The sequence below is a fragment of the Diaporthe citri genome (genome assembly GCF_014595645.1).
Source record: "Diaporthe citri strain NFHF-8-4 chromosome Unknown scaffold_3, whole genome shotgun sequence".
NCBI lineage: Eukaryota > Fungi > Ascomycota > Sordariomycetes > Diaporthales > Diaporthaceae > Diaporthe > Diaporthe citri.
In genome coordinates this window covers 1,552,539-1,578,392 of record NW_025064848.1, presented here as the reverse complement: position 1 = coordinate 1,578,392, position 25,854 = coordinate 1,552,539, and the positions used below count along the sequence as shown (strand labels likewise).

General features: G+C 56.4%; 9 protein-coding genes across 9 annotated transcripts; 3 read left to right on the top strand and 6 right to left on the bottom strand.

Annotated features, from left to right (window-relative positions):
• Positions 1-389: 389 nt before the first annotated feature.
• INS49_008044 (uncharacterized protein) lies at positions 390-1,472 on the bottom strand (the record flags this gene model as incomplete). The annotated part of the gene is made up of 2 exons (XM_043168789.1): positions 390-1,348; positions 1,433-1,472. 2 exons carry the CDS (start codon positions 1,470-1,472, stop codon positions 390-392), a joined length of 999 nt encoding a protein of 332 aa, XP_043026469.1.
• Positions 1,473-2,097: 625 nt separating this feature from the next.
• INS49_008043 (uncharacterized protein) lies at positions 2,098-3,411 on the bottom strand (the record flags this gene model as incomplete). The annotated part of the gene is made up of 1 exon (XM_043168788.1): positions 2,098-3,411. One exon carries the CDS (start codon positions 3,409-3,411, stop codon positions 2,098-2,100), a length of 1,314 nt encoding a protein of 437 aa, XP_043026468.1.
• Positions 3,412-4,628: 1,217 nt separating this feature from the next.
• Positions 4,629-5,737, top strand: INS49_008042 (uncharacterized protein; the record flags this gene model as incomplete). The annotated part of the gene is made up of 2 exons (XM_043168787.1): positions 4,629-5,108; positions 5,168-5,737. 2 exons carry the CDS (start codon positions 4,629-4,631, stop codon positions 5,735-5,737), a joined length of 1,050 nt encoding a protein of 349 aa, XP_043026467.1.
• A 432-nt stretch (positions 5,738-6,169) lies between these two features.
• INS49_008041 (uncharacterized protein) lies at positions 6,170-7,041 on the bottom strand (the record flags this gene model as incomplete). The annotated part of the gene is made up of 5 exons (XM_043168786.1): positions 6,170-6,183; positions 6,245-6,374; positions 6,459-6,602; positions 6,668-6,781; positions 6,856-7,041. The coding sequence occupies 5 exons, from the start codon at positions 7,039-7,041 to the stop codon at positions 6,170-6,172; spliced, it is 588 nt and encodes a 195-aa protein (XP_043026466.1).
• Positions 7,042-8,728: 1,687 nt separating this feature from the next.
• INS49_008040 (uncharacterized protein) lies at positions 8,729-12,462 on the bottom strand (the record flags this gene model as incomplete). Its single annotated transcript, XM_043168785.1, has 5 exons — positions 8,729-8,754; positions 8,833-10,656; positions 10,708-10,762; positions 10,841-12,193; positions 12,265-12,462. 5 exons carry the CDS (start codon positions 12,460-12,462, stop codon positions 8,729-8,731), a joined length of 3,456 nt encoding a protein of 1,151 aa, XP_043026465.1.
• A 2,476-nt stretch (positions 12,463-14,938) lies between these two features.
• INS49_008039 (uncharacterized protein) lies at positions 14,939-17,213 on the top strand (the record flags this gene model as incomplete). Its single annotated transcript, XM_043168784.1, has 7 exons — positions 14,939-15,228; positions 15,284-15,642; positions 15,698-15,832; positions 15,881-16,242; positions 16,302-16,325; positions 16,391-16,846; positions 16,968-17,213. 7 exons carry the CDS (start codon positions 14,939-14,941, stop codon positions 17,211-17,213), a joined length of 1,872 nt encoding a protein of 623 aa, XP_043026464.1.
• Positions 17,214-17,766: 553 nt separating this feature from the next.
• Positions 17,767-18,537, bottom strand: INS49_008038 (uncharacterized protein; the record flags this gene model as incomplete). The annotated part of the gene is made up of 1 exon (XM_043168783.1): positions 17,767-18,537. The coding sequence occupies one exon, from the start codon at positions 18,535-18,537 to the stop codon at positions 17,767-17,769; it is 771 nt and encodes a 256-aa protein (XP_043026463.1).
• Positions 18,538-19,558: 1,021 nt separating this feature from the next.
• On the bottom strand, positions 19,559-20,422 carry INS49_008037 (uncharacterized protein; the record flags this gene model as incomplete). The annotated part of the gene is made up of 1 exon (XM_043168782.1): positions 19,559-20,422. One exon carries the CDS (start codon positions 20,420-20,422, stop codon positions 19,559-19,561), a length of 864 nt encoding a protein of 287 aa, XP_043026462.1.
• Positions 20,423-22,254: 1,832 nt separating this feature from the next.
• Positions 22,255-24,083, top strand: INS49_008036 (uncharacterized protein; the record flags this gene model as incomplete). Its single annotated transcript, XM_043168781.1, has 5 exons — positions 22,255-22,298; positions 22,439-22,646; positions 22,716-23,364; positions 23,426-24,006; positions 24,060-24,083. The coding sequence occupies 5 exons, from the start codon at positions 22,255-22,257 to the stop codon at positions 24,081-24,083; spliced, it is 1,506 nt and encodes a 501-aa protein (XP_043026461.1).
• Between the last annotated feature and the right edge of the window lie 1,771 nt (positions 24,084-25,854).

The window sequence follows — 25,854 nt, the reverse complement described above, 5'->3', positions numbered from 1 at the left end:
GTTAGTGACTGGCAGCCTGGAAGCTTGGAAGGTTGGAAGGCCCCCTGGCTCTTCAGATCGTACGGCAATTTCAAGAACCGTGCATACGCATTACATAAGTGTGAGCACAGCTTCGGTAATAAGCAAACAAGCACAGCTTACAGGCTTGCCGGCGGGCGGCAGCTCCTAAACCTGGACCATTGTACGAAATCGTGTGAGCATGTCGGGCATGTTGTCGCAGGATAGCACGGAGAGGATACTTTATGTGTCTTTCAAATAATTGTTGAATGGCGTGGTATCTCGTCCCGTTTTTGCCCAACCAGAAACGCCGCTTTTGATGCAAGCAGGAATAGAATACTGCTGGCCAGATGCAAACCGCACAACCCGTCTCTATCATAATCGATACATCATCATAGTACACTCTCCTTCCTCTTCTTGGGGTTCAGCGCCATCTCGGTCCGCCGTATGAGCTCCTCGTACACGGTCCACGCCAGCGCCGAGCTCATGGCCTTGCGGCTCATGCGCAGGGCCAGCCCGTCGGCCAGGCTGCGCAGCCCCTCCTGGGCGACCATCATTCGCGCCGCGTGGAACGTATTGCGGTACACGCCCGGCTGCAGCTGGATGCGCGTCTTGACGGCATCGAAGGGGTTCGAGATGGCCGAGCAGGCGGCGCCGGCGATGACGCCAGAGCCGAAGTTGATGGTTGCGGCGGTGGAGACGCCCATTGCCGGGCTGGTCATCTTGGCCCTGCTGGCGACGGGGTCCTTGATGTCGCCGCCGGCGCCGGTCAACGAGCTCAGGCGCTTCTTGCTCTGCTCGTAGAACAGGACGTACAGCCCGGCATAAGGCGCGTCGCGCATGGCCGTCGCCCCGAAGCCGGAGAAGAAACCACGTAGCCCTTCCTTCCTGAATATGTCGCGCCCCGCCGCCGCGATGGACCCGTACGAGTACAGGTTGGACTCGTACCGCACCTTGATCACCGTCAGCGGCATCAGCGTCATGCCGGCGAACGTCCGCGCCACGGCGCCGGCTAGCAGGTTGCCTGTGTTGGACAGCTTTACTAGCGATGATGAGTGCCTCCCTTCTTTTCCGGAAAAGGGCATGCCCGCGCCGTCCGCCGCGAGGAAGGGCACGCGCGACACATTGTTCCGGATCGCGTTCAGACTCGTGAAGTAGATGGCGCTACCGAAGCCGGTGCGCAGGGCAGACGGAGTTGCGCCCCTCCATAGTGCGGGTAAGAAGCGCGGCTGTGACCGGATCTCGCGGAATGCGGCGGTCAGGGAGTGGTGCCCGGACTGTTGGACGCGGGTCTTGAGGAGGTCGATCGGCTGCAGCAGGACGGCGGACAGGAGCCCTGAGCCGAGGCCGGCTACGAAGTGAAAGACTTTAGAGCGCATGCGGTCAGCTAATGCCGTCTGCAAACTAGAGTAGTGAGAGACTCGTCAGAGCTTACTCGACTTGGACTTGGCCTTTGGAGGGCCATCGCTGCTCATTTCGCAGTCCTATTCTCGAGTGACACAAAGTGGTCGTGGCTGTCTAGTTTCCCACGGAGCTGCGCGCGCTCGAGCATTGCTTCCTGGGCCCGGGCTTGCTTTCGAGATTAGTGACGGATGTTTCTCAGGTCGCAGGGTGGGCCATGATGTGTAACAAGGATCCAAGTGCAGAAATCGCAGAACTATTTGTTTGGTTCGAGAACGGAGGGCGGAGAGTAAAGTTTAAGAGAAATGACGAAGACCATTTTAGCTTGTCCACTTTTTGGCCGGCGCATTGAATTTGGCCGGCTGACCCGGCTCCGGTTCGGCGAGCCGCAGAAGGCCCGAGTCGTTTCAAGCAGGCCACGCCCGAGAACACCCTTCGAGGAACCCGAAGCGTCAGACAGGTCTCTGGTCTTGCTGATACCATGTACTTCACGTTTATACAACTGGACTGATGTAGCACAAAATCGGTTGACACAGCCAAATGGTCAGTGGAAGTTGTGAATCAACGCTATTCCCGCTGGCCGCGGGATCCTCGATGTCAGGGTATCTAGCATTGCTTTATCTGCGCACTACTCAAGGCGAGCGGCTCGTTGTGTTTGTCGTGTCTCATTCCTTCTTCTGCCGCGTATATATTCGGCTCCTATTTGGAAACCTTCTCCTTCTGGTCTCCGACTATCGACTCCAAGCGTCCAGCCAAAAGTCGATGTCGTCTCACTACCTCAACCCATTCCTCCTCTGCCTCACTACCAAGGTCCATGTCGGCCAAGAACAGCCCAAAGTCCCCTCCCAAACGGCCCAGACTACCCGCGCAGTACAGGACCTGCGTCAACAGGCTGTCCCTGGATGCTTGGTCCCTGACAGTTGGTAGGTAGATGCGTAGCGTCTCGAGGAGCATGTCCACGAGATATAAGGGGAAAGTAGAGAGTGTTGAGGGTAGTGGTTCCAAGGGGTCGCCTTGTGCTGCGCCTGCTGTTGTCGGAGCGTCAGCCGATGCCGGGAAGATGCTCCTGTACATGGAGACTATGGCGAAGCTCTGTTCACGAAAGATCTCGACGTAGCGCTTTAGGAACCTCTCCGTCTGCTGTCCTCCCGACCACGCGTTCCCGCTGCCGATGGACTTTTGCCTGGCCTTCTCCTGGTCTGCCAGCTCCTTCAGAGGATTCAACGCGTTGAGCATGTGCATGAGCGTCGCCAGCCGACACACCAGGAAAAGAGCACCTAGCGCTCTGTCCTGTGAGCCGTGCCCCTTCTCCTGCGACCCAGCGGACTCGAGGTCCGGTAAGACTCGTCTCAACCAGCTGATGGTCCTTAGTGAGGCGGCCAATTTCAACCCGGGGGCTTTGAGGGAAAGCACGAGGTTAGCTGCCATAGTCCTCATCGCCTCGTCCGCCTGTGCTGATATTGATGCGATCAGTGGAGAGTCCGGATACAGTGTGTGTAGTCTGCGTATGTGGCCATTGAGGTCCAACGCGGACGAGTAGTTGGGAGGAGAGGCTGAAATGGCCGAGTTCAGAAGGGTCGGTAGTTCCAGCACATCAACAAGCCGCTCGACATTTCTTGATAGGAGTAGAGCGCGCTTTCTCCTGGCCAGTACGTCGTTCTCGCTGGCTTTGTTGTAGGTGCTGGAGAATTTGACGGCCTCGTTGTCCAACCTGGGGATTGCATTTCGCAACTCTGCCGTGCTCGCTGCCAGGGCGGGCAGTGCAGTCTGTAGAGAGGCATGATGCGACGCAGAGTCGATGATGGGCTGGTATGATTTCTTTGAAAGCCCCTGCAACGAGCGGAGTAATGAGTGTGATGACTGGGACAATGACTGAGGCTCGTTGGTGTCTAGGGAAGCGAGCGGTTGAGATGCCAGGTGGTTGAGATACTCCAAAGTGCTGTGGTCCGCCGGAGTCCTGGCCAAATCAGACCCAGGCTGTGACGCCAGGAGATCATAGAGCAGGTCTGCCATCTTGTTACCACGTGCACCGCCTGGCGGACGACGACTGCCCAGCCAGATGTCACCAGCTGTTGTTCCGTGCAGAGCTGCTTGGGGTTGCTGTAGTCAACCGAGCGAGGCCTTCCAGGGATGTTGGATTTGGCTAGCCTTGCCTTGCCCTGCCTCGGCCTTGTGATGGCGTCAGGCGGCGGCTGGCAGGAGGTGACACTTGGCCTGCAAGCAAGACCTCAAGAGCTTGGACCAGCGTGACCCGAAGCTCGGCTGCAGCTCAGGCACAAGGCACTTCGCACCTGGCATGCAGCACCCGCAGGACAAGGCTGAGGGGAAAACGCTAAAGTGCTACAGTCTGCAGGGATGTTAACCGTCCAGTGTGTGCCGCTTCTGTCTAACCGTCTACCAGGTACATACTATACCTCTTGCATACCTGAGCATACCTAGGTACATAGCAGATCACCTCCTGCAGTCCCATATCACTGCCGGTAAAGTTGTACGACGTTGCAACATATGTTCAATCTATGGAACAGAAACGCGTATTTATGCAGGTCCTGCTTGTCTCCTGAGCATAATGTGTAGACTGCATGGGAAAATGCTCTGCCAGCGAGAGCTGGAGACATGGCAGCCCCTGAAGAGTACCCCTCTCCCCGCCCATTGCCCCGCGTCTCCCAAGGTATCTTTCAAGGACCTTGAAGTACCCGGTACATGGGCCAAGAATCCCAACAAATTCAGGGTCCCTGTCATGTCGACCCTTTGATAAGATGCAGCTCTTTGACGGACATCTTACCGGCCTGCCACCGCCTTCAGCCCATCTCGACGTGGCACAGGACGTCAGAATGCTTGCGTGACCGGATACACCGTCTGTCTTGCATTTTGGAGACTCATTCTGCATCTTTTCAGCCTTCTGATCACCCAGGCCGACAGCACAGGACGGACCTCAAGCCGCTGTAACCTTGACCTCCACAGGCGCGTGCAGTTCCCAACGGATTCTCAGCCTCTGTGCACGCACATCGTTGCCGACCTGGGTGACTTGGTCGTGTGCCTGCCCGGACCCGCGACTGCTTCCGAGGCTTGCGGAGTCCCCGAATGTGACACTTGGCTTCAGACGCCTTATAAGATCCTCCCGGCCTTGTGTGAGCGCGCAGTGAACGCTCCGTATCCCACCGCGGCTGCCAACCCTCGTCTATTCTCATATCCCAAATATCGAGCTGGAAAGCCTCGGTGGCACAACAACCATGAAGGACCCCTTCTTTATAGCGCCCATTCCGGCCCTCAGCGAATGGGTCCGGCCTTTCGCTGAAAGATTCAACCTCACCGTGCTGCCTCAGCATATACACGAGGTTATCTTCGCTGCCCTCATGTACCTTTTCGTCCACCTCGTCATATCGCCATGGCTTTCGATGAAGTACGCTCCCAAGCAATACCCCACCCACCGGGGAAAGAGGGCGAGCTGGGACGCACATGTCGTCTCTTTGTTCCAGAGCACTCTCATCAACATCCTGGCGCTATGGTGTATGTTCGCCGATGAGGAGCGCAAGACGATGGACTGGCAGGCGCGCATATGGGGATATACCGGTGCTAGCGGCATGATTCAGTCCCTTGCAGCGGGATACTTCGTCTGGGACTTCATCACGACCCTCCTTTTCGTCGATGTGTTCGGCTTCGGCGTCCTCGCTCATGCCACAAGCGCCCTGCTTGTCTACTCGTTCGGATATGTAAGTTCTGGCCTTGCTGTTACTTCCGAATCCCTTCCGTGTGCTGACTGCCGCCACAGAGACCTTTTCTGAACTACTATGCCAACGTCTTTATCCTCTACGAGCTTTCGACCCCGTTCCTCAACATCCACTGGTTCTTTGACAAGATGGGCAAGACGGGAAGCAAGGCGCAACTGTACAATGGCATCATTCTCATTGTCACCTTCTTCTCGGCCCGACTTATCTGGGGTGTGTGGCAATCCGCGATCGTGTGGTATGACATGTACCGCGCCCTGTACATCGCACCCAACGCCGAGTTCATGTCGGTCACACCAGCGGACGAGAGACTGCCGGGTACCGAAGACATCATGATGTATGCGAAGGAAGCCGGCCCCCTCCCTGGGTGGCTTGTTGCCATCTACTTGGGTAGCAACCTCACTCTCACGACCTTGAACTGCATCTGGTTCAGCAAGATGATCAAGGCCATTCGAAAGCGATTCGAGCCACCCCAGGAAGCCCCGAAGCAGAAGGAAAAGCCCGTTGATGGCGCGGCTACGGCCTCTCCGCTTGTGGACAAGGTCGACGAAGTCAGAAGACGCCACAATATTCCCGTACCAGAAATTGGAGATGATCTCGGGGCGATGCAGTAGGTGTGCCCACCATGAGGTTTATCTTGCTCGGTGCAATCGCCATCTGAGCAAGGACGACGCATGGAGTGCAGCGGACTGTATTACAGCTTCGTCAACGCTGGATAAGCTTCGGGTCACGACTTTGGCAGTTTGAAAAAGGCTCAACACAGGCGTTCACTCTATTGTATCATGCATTCATCCAACAACTGTGATTGATGGCACAGTTCCACTCGAACGGCCTTGATATTGGGTATCCCGCACTGCAAATCTAACAAGGTCTTTGTATATACAAAGAAGGAAGGATTTTGGGTACACTTGTGCAACACCAACAGCGAAACATAGCGAGGCGAATTGGAGTGACAGATGATAGTATTAAATCACCATGACTCCTCCAATGTGAAACGCCCTTCACGGCGAGCTTCTTAAGCAGCTTTCGCTGAGGCCAATCCGATCCTACTCCTTGAGGACTGAAGTAGGAAAGTTAGTTCAAGCTCCAATGGGTTGTCAGGGGCATATCTGTTCACTCACCACCACCAACGACACCACCGACAGTGTTACCGACAGTGCTACCGACTCCGTTGACCACGCCGCCAACGGCATCGGTGGCACCCCCCACAACGTCGCCAGCTGTATCGGTGACACCGCCGACAACACCACCCTAAGGCCGAAAATCAGTACCCGCTCGCAATTCGAAACCCCAGCCCATCCTCCGCGATGACAAGATGGCAGGGGCATTACTTACAACGGCATCGAGGGGACCTGAACCGGCTGAGCCAGAGGATGAGGCACCAGCAGCGCTGTCCGTGCCGGTGGCACCTCCGAGAAGGCCACCAACGGCGTCAAGCTGACGCTTCGCCCCGCCCGTGACACCTCCGACAAGGCCGCCCTGAGACCCAGATATCAATATACATACTCAAAAGACGAGGCCCAAAAGGGGGAGGCAGCACTTACCACAGGGTCGGATGACGAGGCACCACCGGCACCACCCGTGACGCCACCAAGCAGGCCGCCGACGGCATCAAGCTGACGCTTCTGGCCGCCGGTGACACCTCCGAGAAGGCCGGTCTGAGGTTAGATATCAGTATATGCTCGGGGACCCTCTTTCCAGAAGAGAGCGGTTAAAAGGGGACAACACTTACCACGGGCTCCAGAAGACCACCTGAACCGCCAGCTGCCCCAGAAGATGAGGCACCATCGGCACTGCCGGTGCCAGTAGCACCCCCGAGCAGGCCACCGACGGCATCGAGCTGGCGCTCCTGGACGTTGACCGGAGCTGCCAGGGCGGCGGCGGCGAGGGCGGCGATGAGGGCGATCTTGGGATACATTTTTGTATGTGTGTGTGAGATAGAGATGTGAAGATAAAGAAGTCGCAGACTAAGAATGAATGATCGGATAGAAAGAGCTAGCTTTCAAATGAGGGAATCGTTGAATGAGGAAGATGGAGAATGATGGAATGGATTATGGACGAAGAACAAATTCCAGAGTTGAGGACGGCCGTTCACGAGTGTATATGTATCCATCCTCGCCCTCTGCTGCAGTATACTACCACGTCAACACCACACCCACTACCCTCCTGCCGTAGAGTCCTCATCTCACCGTCCGATCGCGGTGCGCTGAACACGCCTCGCAGGCGCGTACTCTCCCCTCATCCGAAATATCGATTCTCCCCCCCTTTGGGTAGGATGATCGACGGGCTCCCGAAACAAGATCTACGCGGGCTTGGGTGCCTGCCTCAGCCCCTCAGCCCGCCTCTGCACGGGTGGGGAGGGCTGATAATCGATAATCTACACGACTCGGGACATTTCGTCTGATAGCATCGCCCTGTCAAACTCGCTAGGCGAGGGGCATTGGAGCGGTGATGCTCGAGTTCCGAAACGGTGACAGCCTCAGCCGGCATGGGTGTGGAGAGAGAGGGCTGTTCGTGACGGTTTGACTGGGGTATTGACATTTGGTTGCGGTGGAGCTCTCGACGTTTGGGCGGCTAAGGGGAAGGGGAGTGGGCTGAAGGGCTGCCTCCTTCGAGGAGGGAGGACGAATAGTAGACACCACCGCTTGCTCCTGACATATGTTGCGAGATCCCGGAGACTTTGACAAGCGGCAGATCCCATAAGCTCATCCAGGAAGACATCTAGCGGTGGATTAGAGTGCGATGTCTAGGACCGTGAAGGGACAGGGGGGTAATCCCAGTGTTAGCGACCCATCGACTCAACCCACAGCAAAAACATACGCTCCGCAGCAATATCCTTGCAAATGGTAACCAGCCCTGTGTGAGAACGTATTGTGATCCTCACGAACCTGTCGTCTTCCGCCAATGCATCTCCAGACAGACACCCATCGGCTGTTTCAGACGTGTCGCTCGCACGTGGCGGCATTTTCATCGCAAGTGGGAGCGGGCCTCCTGAGGATGATCGCGTAGGACTCCAAAGCTGGGCTGAATCAAGCTGAGAGCACGAGTGGGTTGATTCTTCCCACATCTCTGATACTTGGACCAAGTACCGAGCTGTCGGGTAAGGGGGCAGAATACAACATTGCCCACCTATTGTCCGCCACTCATTCACGGCGCCACTTGAAGTCATGAAAACCTAGCACGCGAAGAACGCGACGCAGAACATCTCTTCGTCAAGTGGTGTGTCGGGACCATGTGCAGCAAGGGCTAATGTATTAAATGTTTACGTATGTGTCAGGCTAAGATTATCATTGCTTGCTGGTGCCCATCTCTCTCCCCCTCCTTGCCCAACCCAAGGCAGGGACGGGCGATCTATCCAACTTGTTGGATCCGGGACTGAGCCCACTCCGCCCTGCCATCATCTCGTCCAAGGACGCGGATATGTCACGCAATGCAGCTTATGATCCTCTAGGTTAAGACCCGGAAAGTAGCATTGGAAAATGCTAATTCTTGCGCAATCCGAGTCCTGCTCTTCTGGCAGGACATGACACGCCAGAAGACAGAGCCGCGTGTCTCTCCCCCAGGATTGGGGTGGCTTCAAATGTGGAATAGTACGAGGCGAGACTCTAGAAGCCGAATGGGTTGTCGGGCGCTAGACGATATGTAAGCTTCAATTCAACCCGTCGCGAGGCCTATGTTGAAGGACCACTGAGAATAAAGCAGGACTTACTGGCAGCAGATAGATTTGCACGACGACCCGTTGGCTGAGGCATCATCTTCTTTGCCGCAGGATCCACGCCAAAGCGGACTGGTGGCGCCGGTCCTGTCTGCTGTGGCATCAAGGGGGCGGCGGGAGGCTGCACCGTCGGACCGTTCTGTTGCATGCCATGGTTCCCGAAGCCTTGGGTGAAGCTCATTCCTGTAGGCTGGGGCTGCATGGGCTGCATCTGTGGTTGCATTCCTGTCCTCTGGGGTTCCATGGCTGGTGGTAGGTACGAGTTGACACCGCCCGGTGGGTTAGCACCGAACTGCTGCTGGCCAGGCTGGCCGAATTGCCCTTGGAAGCCAGTGGGTTGAGTTTGCATGCCCGTGAATTGTTGTGACGCTCTTGGATCGGCAAAGGGGCTCTGGCCCATCTGTTGCCCGGTCATCATAGGCTGTTGCTGCATGAACTGAGGCTGGCCGAAGCCCGTCTGTTGCGGTTGCATGCCCGTCTGCATAGGATACATGCCAGGCTGCTGTTGCTGTTGCTGAGGGAACCCGGTCATCTGGGACTGCATCTGCTGCATGTACTGTTGCTGCATCCGCTGCTGGTTGATTTCCTGCAAGCTTTGTCCTGGAGGAGCGACCTGCCCAGTCACCTGTGGCGCCATCGGAGGAGGATTGAATTGGCTGGGCAGTGCCGACTGAGGTGCAGAGAAAGGCCGCGCGGGAGGCGGAGGTATCATCCCAGCCTGCCCTGGAACGCCTGTCGGTGGAGTCGGCCGTTGCCTCGCGAGGGACAGCTGTTGCGAGAGCGGTGTGGTCTGCTGCTGCTGCTGGCCATTGGGCAACCCGGAGAAGAAGCCCGGCGTGGCTCCGGTCAGCTGTGGGACCTGAGCGGCGGCGGGAGCTGCCGGAGGTGGCTGCGTAATCATCGGCGAGGTCTGAACAGGAGTAGCCGTCTTTGTTGGCTGTAAAGGCTCCGTCAAGAGCGATAGCTCTTGCATTCCTGGTGTCAGAGCCGGCCTGAGAGGTTCGGGTTGAGCGGGAGCCGGGGCTGGTGCCGGCGCCGGTTGCGGTGCCTCAGTCTGTGTTGTTGGTGCCGCAGGCTGAGATTTTGCTGGCTTGACATCCCAGGCATCGTCATCAAAACCGCCGGCCTTCCCTGTTGACACGGCAGATGTGGTCGTAGCCGGTGTAAGCACTGCAGGAGAGGAGGCTTCGCTTCCGCCAAGGGCCTTGCCATCAACAACGTCGCTGGCTGACCTGTTTGCCTCAGGGCGGGCTCTGCCAGTGTTGTTCTTCAGAGCACCTCCAGGCCCAGAAAATAGACCGCCTTCACCCTGTGCCTCGTCGCCCATCTTCTTGCGTCCATACTTGTTATCCAGATACCGCATGACCTTAATAATGTCACCTTCTCGCAGACCCAAAGTTCGTAGAACTGAAGCATCGACATCTGGAAGAACGGACTGGTCCATGTTGTCCCTGTTGAAAGCTTGAGAATACCTTTCGCACAGCCCAGGCTGGATCTCACAGTCAAGGAAGAACTGGAACCAATCGTACTCGGGCCTTTTGGGTTGCTCGATACTAGCACCGACGGCTGAAGCGCCTTGCCGCTGAGACCTGGCTCTCTTGACCTCTGACAGGGGCTTGTCTTCGTCTAGTGAGATGCCAGTTACTCGCTCCACATACTCGAGATCTTCGACCGACATCTTCGCTACGGGCACCGCAATCTTGACACCGTTCACTTTGTGGAGATTGAGCTTGCCGTCTTTCATACCTAGGAACTGGGCTTCGACGCTGAAGGATTTGGACCTATCTGTCCAGGTTCGCACCTTGGAGGGGTCGGGTTCTGATTGACGCCGGTCAGTATGGCCCAGACAAATGCAGCCCGAGTACTTACTAGACTTGTTACTGGAGCGCGAGGAGCTACCACTGTGGCCGTTCTCGCGTTTCCGCTGTGATGAGGCGTTACCATTCTGTTCTCTTGCAGACAAGCTGCTGCTTCTTTCTGGCAAACGCATTCCAGGCCCTACCTCTGATGCACGCTTCCCGTCCTCTTTGCGAGCTGCCTTGACCGCCTCTTTGGTCAAGCGCTCCTCCTCGAGCCGGTTCTGGGCAACCGTAGACCGGCCCGCGTTGACACCCGTCATAGAAGCCGGCTGAGCCGGTGCTGTTCCGGTGATTTCCACGTAGCTGCTCGGCACAACGCCCTCCTTGCCGTTCTTGACCCTTCGGACCTGCCACCAGTCCTCGCTCTTCATGTCGTCGAGGACGATGACCTCGTCGCCGTCGGCTACCGTGACTTCGTCTTCGCCCTGGGCCATGAAGTCGTAAAGCATTTTACCCTTCTTTTGCTCCCTGCCGGTGCCAGCCATAATGACCTCCCGCAGGCCCTCGGCACGGATTGCTCCGGCCAGCTCTCCCAGGGCGGCAACGATCTCCTCGGCTGTGTCTTTTGCGCCGGCGTGGAAGTCCACGCTCTTGCTGGGCCGCACAAGTTCAATGAACACGTGCTTGCCCTCCCGAGAATAATGCGTCATCTTGTCTCCAGTCCACTCCAGCGATGGCCCATCTTGTGCGTGCTCTGGAGCGATCAGGATAACCCCCGTCTTAAGGTTAATACCCAGCGTCGTCGGCATCTTCTTCTTCTTGCCCATGATGGATATCATCTCATTTATATTGTACATGTGAAACCCACCAGGCGATAGGTCTTGAGACCGCGGTTCATACTCGCGGGCCCCAGCGGCAGACTGTCGCCTTTGTTGTTCGTACTGCGGGAATGGGTCACGGTATGAAGACTGCCTCGCTGGCGGCGACAAGCTATCAGTGCGGTCATTGGACATGGCGGACTGGATTGTCGAGGTTCGGGTCCGTGCCGGTAGAGGTGGGGATATCTCCTCCTCGTATTGTTCTTCATGTCTCGTCGACGGTTGTATGCTGAGTGCGGGAGGAGGGGGAGTCTCGCGAGGGACGGATGGGGGCTCTGGAGCCCTGGCACCCATGACATTCGCGAGAGCTGCGGCCGGGTTGGGAGCGGGCGGGCTGCTTGGCTCTGGGGGAAGATTCCTCGCTGGGAGGGGCGGGCTGGGCTCGTCTTCGACGTAAGGTGCGGGAGGGGCGGCAGGTCTCGAGGGCAGGCTCGGAGGAGCAGGTTCTGGTTCTGGCTCTGGCTCGGGAGCGGGCGATGGTTGCTCGTTCCCGGCGCCGTCCGCCATGTCTATATAATTGGCTGGGACGAAGCCATAGTCGCCGTTGAAGCCGACTAGAATCCAGTCTGGGTCTGATGTGTCGAACACCTCGAGCACAGCATCTTCGGTGAAGGAAAGCTCCTCGTCGGTCTGTCTCGTGTACTCGTATAGGGCACGCGCGCTGTCGATGGATGGTGCCTAGATGACCGGCCATCAGACACCATGGCAAGACATGGATAGATTCCAGGGCGGGATGGAAGACGACTCACCTGCTCGATATAATTGCTCGGGACCAGGCCGACAGGCTCTTCCTCATCTTCTGCGCTGGCCTTCTTCTTGACCTTCCACCAGTCATCCTCGGAGCTTTGTTCGAGGAGGTATAGCAGGTCACCCTCGGTGATTTGCAGCTCTCCCTCAGACTGAGGAGCGTAGTCGTATATGGCTCTGTAGACGCCGAGGAAGCCCATGATAACGACTCGGCCGGACCCGGTGAGACCCCTTGTACGTTGTCGACTGCAGCAGGAGCAACCAAAGGCTATGCTGGGAAAAGTAAATAAGGGCGAGGTATAGCGATGCCCCTATGTGAGTACTCCGTAATGCGCTGTGGACCTTGGGTATCGGTGTCGGCAGGGCGAACCGGGGGGCTCTCAGCTTGCAGTTCCGAGTGGCTGGGCTGAGCTGGCCGTTCGAGCTTCTCGGCCGGTCGGTCCGTAGCACGGTGGGCTTCTGGGTCGTTCAATGGGAACGGACGAAAGAGCGAGAGCGGATCGGTTGCTTGAGGCACTGATGCGAGGAGCAAAAGGCGCAATCAGTTATTGCGAAGCGGCGGGGAGGCGGTCGTCATGCGCCGTCATGCACGGCATCCAGATGGCAGTTTGAGTGTTTCAAAAGGAGGTCGGATAGGGAACGGCAAGGCCGCTGATTAAGATGGAGCAAGAGGCAAGTCAACCTTGGAAGTCGGGCACTAACGCCCCGATGACAGATTGGCGAGCCACCGGACAGGACGAATGCAGAAGACACAAGGCGGCTGGAAATCAATGCTGCAGGGCCGACCGAAAAGATGCATGCACGCCAGTGAGTCTACCACGACGAGGTCAGATGCTGACTTGAGTTGGAGTGCGAAACCTAGTCTAGACATGCAGGAGAGGAGATGAGGTCAACGCCAATGCATCTTGCTTTCTGCCAGCATCTCCCCAAGCTTCCAATATTCTCCAACTGCTCATCTCGACTAATTGGAAGGCGGGAGGGTTACAAACCCTTGGGCTTGATTGAACAACCCCCTTCCCCGGCCACCACCATAGCATTCTTCCGTAAATATGGTGCCTGTGAGATGCACAAGCACTTCACGAATATCACCGTTGAAGAACACTTGCTTCTAATTATGGGTTGCATCGTTGTTTGCCTCGTCATCGATTGCCCTCGACCAAATTCTTCCTCAATTACTCTACTGTTTCCTTGGCGAGCGCTGGCAGTGCTGTGCTCTCTATTTGTGTGAACACGGACGCTCGCAAAACGGGACGCTGCAGTACCGCTGAGCCAATGCACTGCACAAGTCCGTCCGTCCTGGAGCATGAGCTCTGAAAGGACGCATGGGAACAGTTATTCGCTATGTATTCCCTCCTGCACAAATCGTTCCTGGCTGATTTCGCATTTGTCATCTCCAGATCTCACCATCACACGGCCGCATTGAGTAGAGTATCGTCCAGATGCTGTAAGCTGTACAGTTGTGTCAGTGAGAATTCCTGCTCTCTGCCCAAACAGTAATGATACCTCGCGACATGTTCATCCCAGGACGTCATCCCTGCCGAGCATATGCATGTCCAAAACCCAGCCATCTGCACACTGTGATCCCAGCAACCTTGAAGGAAGGGTCGCACTGCAGAGGAAAGCCTGGAGGATCCAGGACATGCTATCTAAGGATGTGCCCTAAACCAAAAGGTTCTTCGGGCGCTTTTGCTTCTTCTCGCCAATGCTGTGCAGGGTGTCCGCACCGGTCGGGCCTGGATGAGCCACGGCCCGTGGCACGGCGCTTCTATACTTAGAGCGGACCACCACAAGGCGGCTGGACAAGCCTTCGAGGCTCGAGGCGTCGACTCTGGCTAGGCCCCAAAAAAAAATCAAGTCGCTTATTACAACTGGGATGAACGTTAATTCCGGCCCTGCTCGACTCTTGCAGCCGGATTTAATAACCCATCCCAGCTGCCTGGGTCTGGAAGCCGATTCGACTTGCACTGTCCTCCCGCCAATGATCCCCAGCAGCGTGGGAAGCCTGGCAGCCCGGCAGCCGGCCATCTCGAGCTAGCGCGTCAATCTTGGGAGGACAGTTCCTGCCCTGCTCATCCATCCATCCGTCATCGTTCATCCTGGCAGCTGCCACTCTGCCACTGCAGCTCGAGCCCCATCTTTCCGGCTAATAAGGAGGGAGGAGCCGTCCCGCGACTTCGGCTCCGCTCCATTGCCCGACGAGACTGTGGACCATCTCCTTACAGTACGATATCTGTGTCCTACCTAGTCTAATATGGCGATTGCTGTTGGTTACGTCCAGTAGAGTTCGCGTGTCCACCAGGGCGCTTACTGAACCATAGATTGTAGCCCCCAAAGGCTGCAGCTCGGGACCTGGCGCGGCAAACACGCCCGGGTGCGACTGACACCCTCAGCTGCGCGATCCTCGTGCAGCTTACCCTGGTCTTGGGGACCGGTCACAGTGTCACCCACCACGGTAGGTAGCTTGGCCATGGCCGCGACCCCATGAGTGCAGGGCCTACAAGCCCAGGTAAGAAGCCACATGCAGCTGTGCGGCGCAATAGTCGACCAGCGCGCTTCTGCGAGCTGCGCATTCCTTTACCGTACATCCGTCTCTTTTCACCTGGACTTCTTCCCGCGAAGATGGAAAAATCACCTTCAGCAACAGTTCACTCTGTTGCTTTCCAAGAGCCTTCGACGATGGGTGCCCCAGACACCCCGACAGCTGCGGCTCACGCCGCTCAGAAAGAGCCAATTCCTGTGAACGAGGTCTTCAACAACTACCATGAGCAGTTTCACGACTTCGACGACCCTGCGACTTACAAAGAATTTATGGAAAAGGCTACCAGCCGATTCACGTCCAACTTCGTTGTTCGGTTCGGGGCCGAGAAGGCCAAGATTGCGACTAACCTTACAGACCAGGACGTGGACGCCCTCGTGCACCAGACCGCGCCGGGCAAAGGTGACCCAGACCTGCCTGTGACTTGGATGTACGTGCAATCGCTCTCATAGCTACAAGCCTAGTAGCTGACATACGGCGCCCAGCAACCTTTGGTCCGTCAACAATAATGTCGAAGTCATCAAGAAGCTTGCCCACCGCTACAAGTTCTCAACCCGCTTGAGGTATTCCATCCTGACATGGGACGATGCGAGGCAACAACTAGCAGAGAGATTACATTCTTCTGAACCTGTAAAACAGGATCACTGGCGCCGCCTTCGGTCGAGAACCACGGCATTGCGGACGTCAGACCCGGAGCAGGGCGTCAATGATGACACAAGTGCAAGGCCGGCGGTAGTGCAGCAGACTGGAGCCGGCACCCCAAAGCTCGATGACGAGGATCTAGACATGTTTAAGCTCTTGCAGGGCACTTACAATTATACGACCGTCGACCACGGCCCCGACTGTAAGTGTTCCGCATCTAAGAGAAGAGAGGTTGCCCCGTGCTGACCACGCCCAAGTCATCTGCATAGGAGCCAACTGGTTGCATGAGAGACCCAAGCAGCTCCTGTCACCAGAACTGGGTCGCGTCTATGAAACATCTGCTCAATTAGTACCACCGAAGCACTGGGCTTGGTACATCCTGACAAGCGACCGTGAGTCCTAAAACTACCACGTTGCAACTGTATTACTGACAAGACCAGATACTGTCATATCAATCCAAGAAGCACCTGTCTACCTCGACATCCCTAAGGGCATCAAAGTCAACCACTCAAAATTGCGGCTGGATGAGTTGCAGAGCATGCGCAAAAATACAAGGGCTCTTCTGTCTCAACTTTCAACGATAGGGATCAAGGAGTATTTGGTGCGGATTTCTTCTTCAAAGGGCGTTAGATCGGATCTGAAGCCCAGGTCCGAGCGTGGTTCTGTACCTGCAGCCAGGACAACCGTGAAGGAGTCAGAAGCCGACGTGGACGGTTCAGCCAATTTGTTCTACTACCTTTTCGAAGACTACTCCGCAGGCATCTCAATTTTGAAGGATTCTAGCATGACCCTGAGAGGGCTGGTAAGAATGACCGCTACTAGTCGTCTCTCAGCACGCAAAGCTAACAGGAATTTGCGCAGACTGACGAAGTGCTTCAAATCACAGTGAGTATTCACCGGATAAAGTAGCTTGAAAGCGTGACCGCTCAATTCCGACTGACGCCTGCTAGGATCGACACAACAAAGACAGAGACTCCTCATACATCATCAAGATACTTTACGCGAGAAGCAAAGACCTGCGTCAACTGAAGCACCTGTTCGAGAGCTACGAGAAGCTTTTCAAGGGGATTATGGATCTCGGCACCGAGACCGGCAGCGACGACAAGGAGGCCATGGCGGCCAACGTGAACGGGACGCCGGCCAGGGGTGTCAAGCTATCGCAGAAGGCGTACGACCGGTTCGCGCGGCTCAACGACCGCCTCAAGCTGCTAATGATGGACACGATCGACGAGTACCTGGAGGAGAAGTCGTCGCTGTCCAGCACCTACTTCAATCTGCTCGCCCTCAAGGACTCCCAGGCGACGTCGAAGCTCAACCGCTCCGCCTCCCTGCTCGCCAAGCTCTCGGTCTTCTTCCTGCCCATCTCCTTCATGACGTCCTACTTCTCCGTGGAGATCCCTGAGCTGGTATGTGCCCCCCATCCTCGGGCGGCTAATGTGTCCTGCGCAGGAGATGAAGAAACAAACATCACTTCTTCAAAATGAGCAAGTGTCAAATGAATGCTGACCCAGACTTCCCTGTTTCTAGAGCGAGAGCTGGACCGGAAGGACGTACTGGATCAGCTTCGCCGTGATAGCCACTCTGTCGTTTATGAGCCTGTTCTTCTTCAGCCGGCTGCTGATGATCGTCTCGGACGTGCTAGACGAGAAGCTGAACAACATGCAGAAGGGCACGTGGAGGACGGTGAAGTCGGTGGCGAACGGGGTAGGGGCGAAGAAGAAAGGCCGAGGAGAAGACGAGGAGAGCGATGAGAAAAGATTAGATGATGACTAGCTCTCGAAGGTCCTTGTGGATCATTGGGGTGATTGTTTTTGAGAGAGTGTACTGTTGCTGGAAGAGACCATGCCGGTGGTGGACTATATGCTGTAATTCTAGGAGCACCATACCAGCTCTTGTCACGATTGCAAGGGCGTTGGGAGGTTTGACTTGCTTGGTCTAAATACCCAGGTTTAAAACTATGTAAATCAAGGCACTTGGATGTGTAAAGTCTGGGTTGAAATACCGTTCCAATGTACGCCGCCAGTCCTCGAACAGCTATTCCAAATTCTGCCGTTGTGATCAGGATATCTACGTTCATCTCCATGGCATAGTAAACAGGCTCTGCCACCCATCATGTACAATCCATGCCATTGTGATGAGTCCCCCACAGATGGGGGCTGACTCGCAATGTAAATAAACATTAGTGAAAAGAAGACATTCCAAGAACCATATTTTCGTAACTCATGGCATTCGGGGACCCGTCCATGTCATCCATCCCGTGTTCGAGCCCTGGCCCCACCACCTCCCACCTGGTGACCATCATCATCTTGTCACAACGCGGTCATGCTCAGATCCCCATCATGCCAAACCCAACCCCAGCAGCAACCCCCGCCACGACGCCCATACACGGCAAGTGCGTCGGCGCCGCGTTCGCGCTCCCGACCGTGAACCCGGCCGTCGACCCGGCCTCGCAATACGAGCCCTGGATCGAGTGGCAGGCCACGCTGCTCAGGCTCTGGCAGACGCTCGAGGCGCTCGCCGTCGGCAGTGTGGCGCCGGCGTTGGCGCCGATGGTGGTCGTTTGCCCGTTACCAGCCGGCACGACGACGGTGACGGCACCGCCGCCGCCGCCGCCGCCGAGGTCTTCGGTGCACGCGGCGTAGTTGGCGCTGCACTGCGAGACGGCGCGGGAGCAGGCGCCCTCGTTGGAGAAGGAGGTCGCGATGTAGGGGAAGCTGAAGTAATTGTTGGGCACGTAGCTGACGGCCGTCGTCGTCGGGGGCCGGAAGCTCGAGGGCGCGGTCCCGGTGCACACGGCGCCGGAGGGGCAGCAGGCCGGGGAGTTGTCGGCGTCCAGGGCGCAGGTCTGGCCGTCCGCGCAGCAGATGCCGCTGAAGGCGGAGCCTTGGTTTGCGCAGCTGTTGGTCCCGGCGATGCAGCCGTCGGTCTGGCGGGCGAAGAGTTCTTGGACTGGGTGTGCGGCTCGAAGCCGGCCCGCGGTGGGTGTGGCCGTCTCGGCTGGGAAGAAGGGCTGCAGCTGGGCGAGGACTGCGGGGGTGTTTGTGAGGAGGAGGGAGATGGTTAGGAGGGGTAGTGAGAGAAGTTGTCTCCGTCTCATGATGATCTGACGGTCCCCTGGGGACAAATCCAAGTCGAAAATCGGGTCCGAAGTATCAAGAAATCGGATGTTCAACAAGACTAGATGATCGGCGGGCCGAATGTATGGACTACCCCAGGCGTGGCACACGGTCGACTTGAGGAGCCTGAGAGATGGATCTTAAAGCCTTGTTGAAGTCACCAGCTTTTCCTTCGACAATTTGAACAGAGCCAAACAAATGACGATGATGCAATTGGTGAGTAAGTATTGATCGACGTGGAGGACTTGAAAGGTGAGTACAGATCCAGAAGGACTCGAAAGGTTCCGAGGAGTGAGGCGAGCAACCCCAAGTAAGCTGGCTGGTCAATGTCGAATGAGGTGGCTGGGTGTGCAGCGATACTGGCCTATTCTTGGCTGGCTGGCAGTAGCCGGCGATGCATCCAGGCCCAAATTATCAAATAGCAGTCTGTCCGTTTTTAATGGCTTACAGCTCCTGCAGCTTGATCTTGCTCCCCTGATGATAAGCCGACCAGAGCTTCTTGTCCACGCCCTCCACCATTCCCTACTCGGAGGTACCTGCCAGGCACCTAGGGTAGGTGGTGGTGTTGGTGTTGGGCTTCTCGGCCGGGAGCATACCCTTGTAATAAGCGAGGCCTGCCACAGCTGGATCCTAGGTATTGTTGTGATGTCATTGCAGTCGGCAGAGCAACCCCTTAGCTCCGGCTCAACCCCGCATTTGTCAATTGGTGTCGCTACCGTCTCGAAGTGGACCCTTTCGATTTGGCTGGCGTGGGGTAGGGTTGAAGACAGTCCCGTCTGGTTTGGATACTTGTCACGCAGTGGTCAGTGTTGCACACAGATGGCGGGCAGCATGTGAAGATGGACGGAACTTCTTGGCGTCCTGGAAGTGCCCGAGTGTTCCCGGGTGGTGCCCAGGCATGGCCAGGTGTGCCCTCGTGCCTGGATCGGCTGACCGTCTGCGCACCCACCTCGAGCTGCTTCGCGTGCCGCCTCGTGGGCCCTAGGCCGTTTCCGTTTCCATCTACAAACGGGCTCGCACGCGTGTGAGGATGGTCCGCAGCTGCCTTACTGCTGGCGCGCCCGTGGCAGGCTCATCTTTGGTGTCTTTCATCCGTGCCACTTCTGTCCGGGCCTCCTCCACCAGCGAGCCCAGGTCGCCCCAGACCTCGTCTGTATAGCCCGTGAGCACCCGGTTCCATTGCTCCAGCCATATCTGACCTGCCTCTGCCGGCTCGGTCACTCCCAGGTTCATGTGGCTGCTCCAAGATGCCCCTGGTCCAGGACCATCACTCTCGCCTAGCAAGAAGTCTGGTACAAAGTTGAGGATGTTGTTCCAATCAGTAGCCGATATTTGAGCCGAGGCTCCCTCTTCGAAGAGTGCCTGCCTCAGATTCTTCATCTCCTCCTCAGTGACCGTAGGGCCCGCCTCGAAATCCGGTGCCTCCTCTGTGACCTGCGAGAGCAATCGCACCACTTCCACGCCATCTTGAGCCTGTTGCTCGGCCACCGAGTACGCGCCTTCGAGCCGAGGCGGCGCCTGGGTCCCTGGTACTTCTGAAGCACCGCCGCTGGCTCGCTGCCATGCCTGATCCAGGTCTGTCTGTTCTGTCGCAACGAACGCGGGCGTGCCGTCCAGGAAGTCGGAGAAAGCAGCTTCTTCAGCTGCGGCGTGAGCATCTGCCTGGGCCGACCGAAAGCCACCAGTGCTGCCGGCTGTGCCGGCTCTCGCTGAAGCGGAGGATGCCTCACCCAGAGCGCGAGGCTCGTTACTTGATGATGGCCCAGCTTTTCCCGAGGATGAGAGACTCGCAACATCGCTGGCTGTTGGTTTGCCGTGCAGCACGCTTTGTGATAGACCTGCGGCAGACCTCCCAACACGGGCCATGACTGATTCGACCTCTGGAGGTCTTGAAGGTCCCTGATCCTGATCCTGACCCGTTTCGCTTCTGACCACATCTTTGCCTTTCCCGTTTCCTCTGCCTTGGTCTCCGACATGGCCACCAGCCCCGTGCTTCCCATCAGCTCCAGGCTCCATACTGCACAGACCGGGAAACAAATTGCAGGTCGTAAATTGGCAAGGCGGCTGTCCCAAAAAGATTGTCCTGGTGAGGTGTCGACGAATAGATCCAGTCGTGATAATTGAATATCGTGTGACAGTGCTCCCGCTTCTCGACGTCACTTGATCAGAGATCAGGGAACTGAGATGTAGCAGGGTAGGTTGTGACGGTGGATGACGAGGATGCTCGACGAGCAAGTGATATGTGCGAGCCGGCCGGGTGGGCTAGCAACAACACAAGATGAGCGTCAGGCTTGGCTCCGAGCCAGGGTCGAATATGCATATCATGCCATGCCTGTGGCTTGCAGAGGTCGGGGGAGTGGGAGGTCCTTTGTCAATTGTGCGCAGACCCGGTTTGGCAGATATATCCTCGGTTGTACCTTGGAAGGCAGGCCATGAACTCCGTAGCCAGTCTAGACTACTTCGTCTGCGCTGGCCTGCCTGTGCTTTGTTAGGTTGGATCCAGACCCGGCAATCTGGACTCTCCGCCGGACAGAAAACCTTGGCCAATAAGTGGAGGACTTATTGTTGAATTCCATGCATGTCACGTAGGGAAAAGGGCGATGGGAGCATTTCATGCAGTTACGGTTGTACCTGTGGACACGGGGTGAACCTCGCAAGGGCTGACTAGGACCGCCTGGACGTAACCCATGTACCGAACCTAGGGCCACCGAGACAGCTGAGGTCAGGTCCTGCAGAGGAGGGGCAGTAGCCCACCGCTGGGCGTCTAAAATACCCGGCCTAGAGAAGGGGCCCGCGTCGGACAACCAACACCAAGCCCCCATTTCAAGCTCAAGTCCCCGTTGTCAGCACCCACACGACCCAGGGTTCCAGCACACCACACCACACCACGGCACACCAGCACAGCAAAGCAGAGAGCAGCTCAGAGTAAAAGCGCCCCCGTCCACGTCAAAGCCCTTCCTCGGTGACATCTTCGCCTCCTTTTCATCACAATCCCTTCTCAGATACCCCGCATCATCGTCACCAAACCCATCCTGATTGCTTCCAAGGTTGGTTTCCGCATCTTGCAGTCGCCTCGGGCCCGTCTCTTGTCTATGGTGGGTGTCACATTTCTCTCGCCTCGCCCTCCTCCGCCCTGCACTCGCCTCAGGCTCTGCTCTACATTGCCCACTTTCTCTGCTGCCCCCCCAGTCGCCGCTGCCCTTCTTTGTGACCGCCGCAACAAGCAACACGCAACGAGACTGGTGTCGCGTGAAGCAGCAGCAACAGCAATAGCACCAGCAGCAGGCACGCACCCGCCTGACGCCTTACCGCAACTCTATCAGTGCCTCTGCCTCTACCCTCTGCCTCAGCCGTCCCTGGACACCTTGTCAGCCAAGCCCAGCAGGAGCTTGTCTCTGCTCCTCCACAGTCGCAGCCCTGCCCTGCCTGCCCTGTCCTGCTCGACTTTGAGGCTCTTTCTGCATTTCCATACTCACCTGCCTTAGCTCTACACCTAGCAACGCCCCCATCCTTGCCCTCCCATTTCTCGACCACCATATCGGCTCAACAATTGCATCGAGTATCCACATAGACGGCCCTCCCATCCGCCTAATCTATACGACGAACCTGGCCCCGCCCACACGTATCGTCCCCCCTCTACCAACGTCCCGTCGTAGCGTGAAGGCCGACCTTCGCCTACACCTCCTCGACCCGCAACGATGGTAGATGCAGAACCGGGCTCGCCGACATGGAAGTTCACCCAGTATGTTCTGATCCGTGCCGCTGCTTTGGTCTCCAGCCAGCATGCTGCCATCTGCTCAGTCCCGGGTCGGGTTGCTAGCCGCCGCCGCTTGACCTGCTGACCCTGTGATACCCACGTTGCTGACGTAGCTCGCCCGCTAGGTGCTTCGGAGACAAGGGGGACGTTGAGGATATCACGGAGGGTATGGACATGTCCTCGGACAACAAGCCCTCTACGCTGTCCCGAGTTGACCGTGCTGACTTGAAGCCAGCCGACATCATATCTACCGTTGAGTTCGACCATACGGGAAACTACCTGGCAACAGGTGACAAGGGTGGACGAGTTGTCCTGTTCGAGCGCAACGAAACAGTGAGTAGCTGGGTCCGGCGGATGGACGATGATAGTGCTGTTGCGGGACGTGCCTGACGTGCCGAGCAGAAAAAAACCTGCGAGTACAAATTCCACACCGAGTTCCAATCTCACGAGCCCGAGTTCGATTACCTCAAGTCCCTCGAAATCGAAGAGAAGATCAACAAGATCAAGTGGTGTCGACGACAAAATGCCTCCCACTACCTTCTCTCTACGAACGACAAGACGATCAAGCTGTGGAAGGTTTTCGAGAAGTCCCTTAAGGTGGTGGCCGAGAACAATCTGTCCAACGAGGCCACCCCCGGGAATATCGCCGGTGGCGGCGGCGGGCCGCGGGCTCTGCCAAGTGTCATTAAGAATGCGTCCGACCTCAAGCTGCCTCGTCTGACCCACCACGATACAGTAGTGGCCGCTGTACCGCGGAAGACTTATGCCAACGCGCACGCCTACCACATCAACAGCATATCGGTCAACAGCGATGGCGAGACATTTATCAGCAGTGACGATCTCCGCATAAACCTCTGGAACCTCAACATCCAAGACCAAAGTTTCAACATCGTGGATATCAAGCCTGCGAATATGGAAGAGCTCACCGAGGTCATCACAGCTGCCGAGTTCCACCCCATGAGCTGCAACTGGTTCATGTACGCTAGTTCCAAGGGCACAATCAAGCTGGCAGACATGCGCGAGAGTGCCCTTTGCGACCAGCACGCTAAACGTAAGCCCCCGCCCCGAGAGTCTGACAGGGTCCAGCAAACTGAATAACGTCTGTTTCACAGTGTTCGAGCAGGAAGAGGACCCTTCCGCAAGGTCGTTCTTCTCGGAAATCATCTCCTCGATTTCGGACGTTAGGTTTTCGTACGATGGCCGGTATATCCTGTCAAGAGACTACCTGACGGTCAAGATCTGGGACGTCAACATGGAAAGGCAGCCGGTCAAGACGATCCCAATCCACGAACATCTCCGACCAAGGCTCTGCGACACGTATGAGAACGACAGCATCTTCGACAAGTTTGAGGTCGTCTTCTCGGGCGATTCCAAGAACGTCATGACGGGAAGCTACAACAACAACTTCATGATCTACCCGTCCGACCCAGAGAAGGAGGTCGAGGTCGTATTACAGGCAGACAAGTCGGCGTTCAAGGCTAAGAAAGTAGGCGTGCCAACGCCGATCAACTCGTCTACGAGCCCTACCGCTAATGGCGGTAAGAAGAACGGGTCCCGTGCTGGCAGCCCGGCTGGAGCAGGACAGAGGATGCGCAAGGAGACGGATGCGGACCAGATTGATTTCAACAAGAAGATCTTGCACATGAGCTGGCATCCGTTCGAGGACAGCATCGCGATTGCGGCCACCAACAATGTAAGCCTGACCACCCCTGCGGACATGGGCCCTTTGCTGACACGCCGATACAGCTGTTCGTGTTCTCAGCCCTGTAGACGGCCACCGCATATAATCATTGTCGTCAAGGGCAGCTGTCGTGTGGGCCTGGCATCCACCCTGGTTGTTTCCTGCTCTTTGGGGCTCTTACAGGAGTATCCTCGCATTTTGGCGTCTCGGCTTTATGTCGCAATTCGACCGCATGCATTCATGAGTCTTGTTGCAGGAGGACTCAAGCTTGACGGTAGCGTGGGCCATGACTGTTGGGGTCTTGTCAGACACCACAAATTGTGGGGGTTTCGGTGGAGATGGGGACATCTCTGCTCGTTGAACTGGAGAGGGCGCATCGGAGGCAAGCCGGTGAGACAACAGGGGGGTAGCGTGGTGGTGGCGGAGGACGTCGAGATAAATGCATTAGAGTGGAGGGAAGGCAAACAAGTTGTTTGGCATAGAGACCACCCTCAGCCCAGACAGATAAGAGACATGATTAGATTGACAAGCTCTTCTCCCTTCTGTGACAGAATTAGCGTTTTCAAAGCTGAAAGCAGCTTTATATTGAGAAGCCTCCAACGCACCTCTGCACAAGGTCATTGGATAGAGGTAACGAGAAATAGGCCATTGAGACTATCCCGCAACCTTCAACCTGTCGGTATGATCCCCAGGGCAACCGGAACCAAGAGAGGAATATGCATGTCAGACTTTAGAAAAATTGGCAGAAAATATAGCGATGAAGGTGCGATATGCAAGATTGACAAGGGGGTGGCCAAACAGTGAATAGTACATCAGTATACGAGAAATGTTGTTATTCATAAGCAGCGGAGTGTGTGCATAGCATCCAGGCTTGGTATTGGAAAAAACGTGTGCCCTAATAACATGTCTACGTATGTATCTAGGTAGTATGGCAAGCTCTTTTAAGACAAAAGGGATACAGGCTTAACCCGTATCTAGGCTCATCTGGCACTGAGGTCTCCACTTGCAGTCCGGCAGCATGGGAGTGCACCTCATGTAGATGATAGCTTTACTTGTATCGCAATAGTACGTACTCGGTCTTGGGAAGCTTCGAAGGCGTGGTGCCCGACCTGTGCTGGGCTTCCAGCGCTCGGATAGCACAGGGAGGCAGTATTATTTGTCAATTCCTTGCTGTTTCATTTTGCGGCGCCCACAGAAGGCGAAAGAATATATATTTCGTAGTTAAAGCTCTATATATTCCTTTTCGCGAACCGTCAAAGGCATGTAGTATCTCGCAGATTCAGGCAGCGATTCTAGATGTTCGATCAGCCGTGCAATGGAAGGAGGAACGACGGGACGAATATGAGATGCATATCTCTTTGTGCAAGTGCACACACAATTTCACCAAATGACGTCTGCGGGACATATCTCGATAAGTAAATGCCACCCGGGTGTGGTTTCTCGGCTACCGGAACCGAAGCCGATATCGATGGACCAAACTCTCCAAGATAAGGTGGAGTTGATGTTTGAGGATTATGTGTGTGTGTGTGTGTGTGTGCGCGCGCGCGGCTCCAGGGGGTCTGATCTCTTGGGTGTCTTGCAGGAAGGGGAGGGGGGAGTCTACGCCCGGCACGGCCCGAACCCCCTGCCACCCACCACAACTTGGGTACATTACAGTGCGTATCTAGCACCCTAGGTGGGAAATCTGTGGAGTTGGTCTTGGTGCCGCCCGCCGTGGCGCTGGGACGGAAGAGAACCTTTGGTCCAGGCTTGAACCCCGCAGGATGATGTTGGAATTGGGGTTGCTCGGAATTTGGTGCTGGATGTGTATATCCTATGCTTTCTGATCTGTCTGGAGTAAGTAGTCTATGTTGTAAGGAG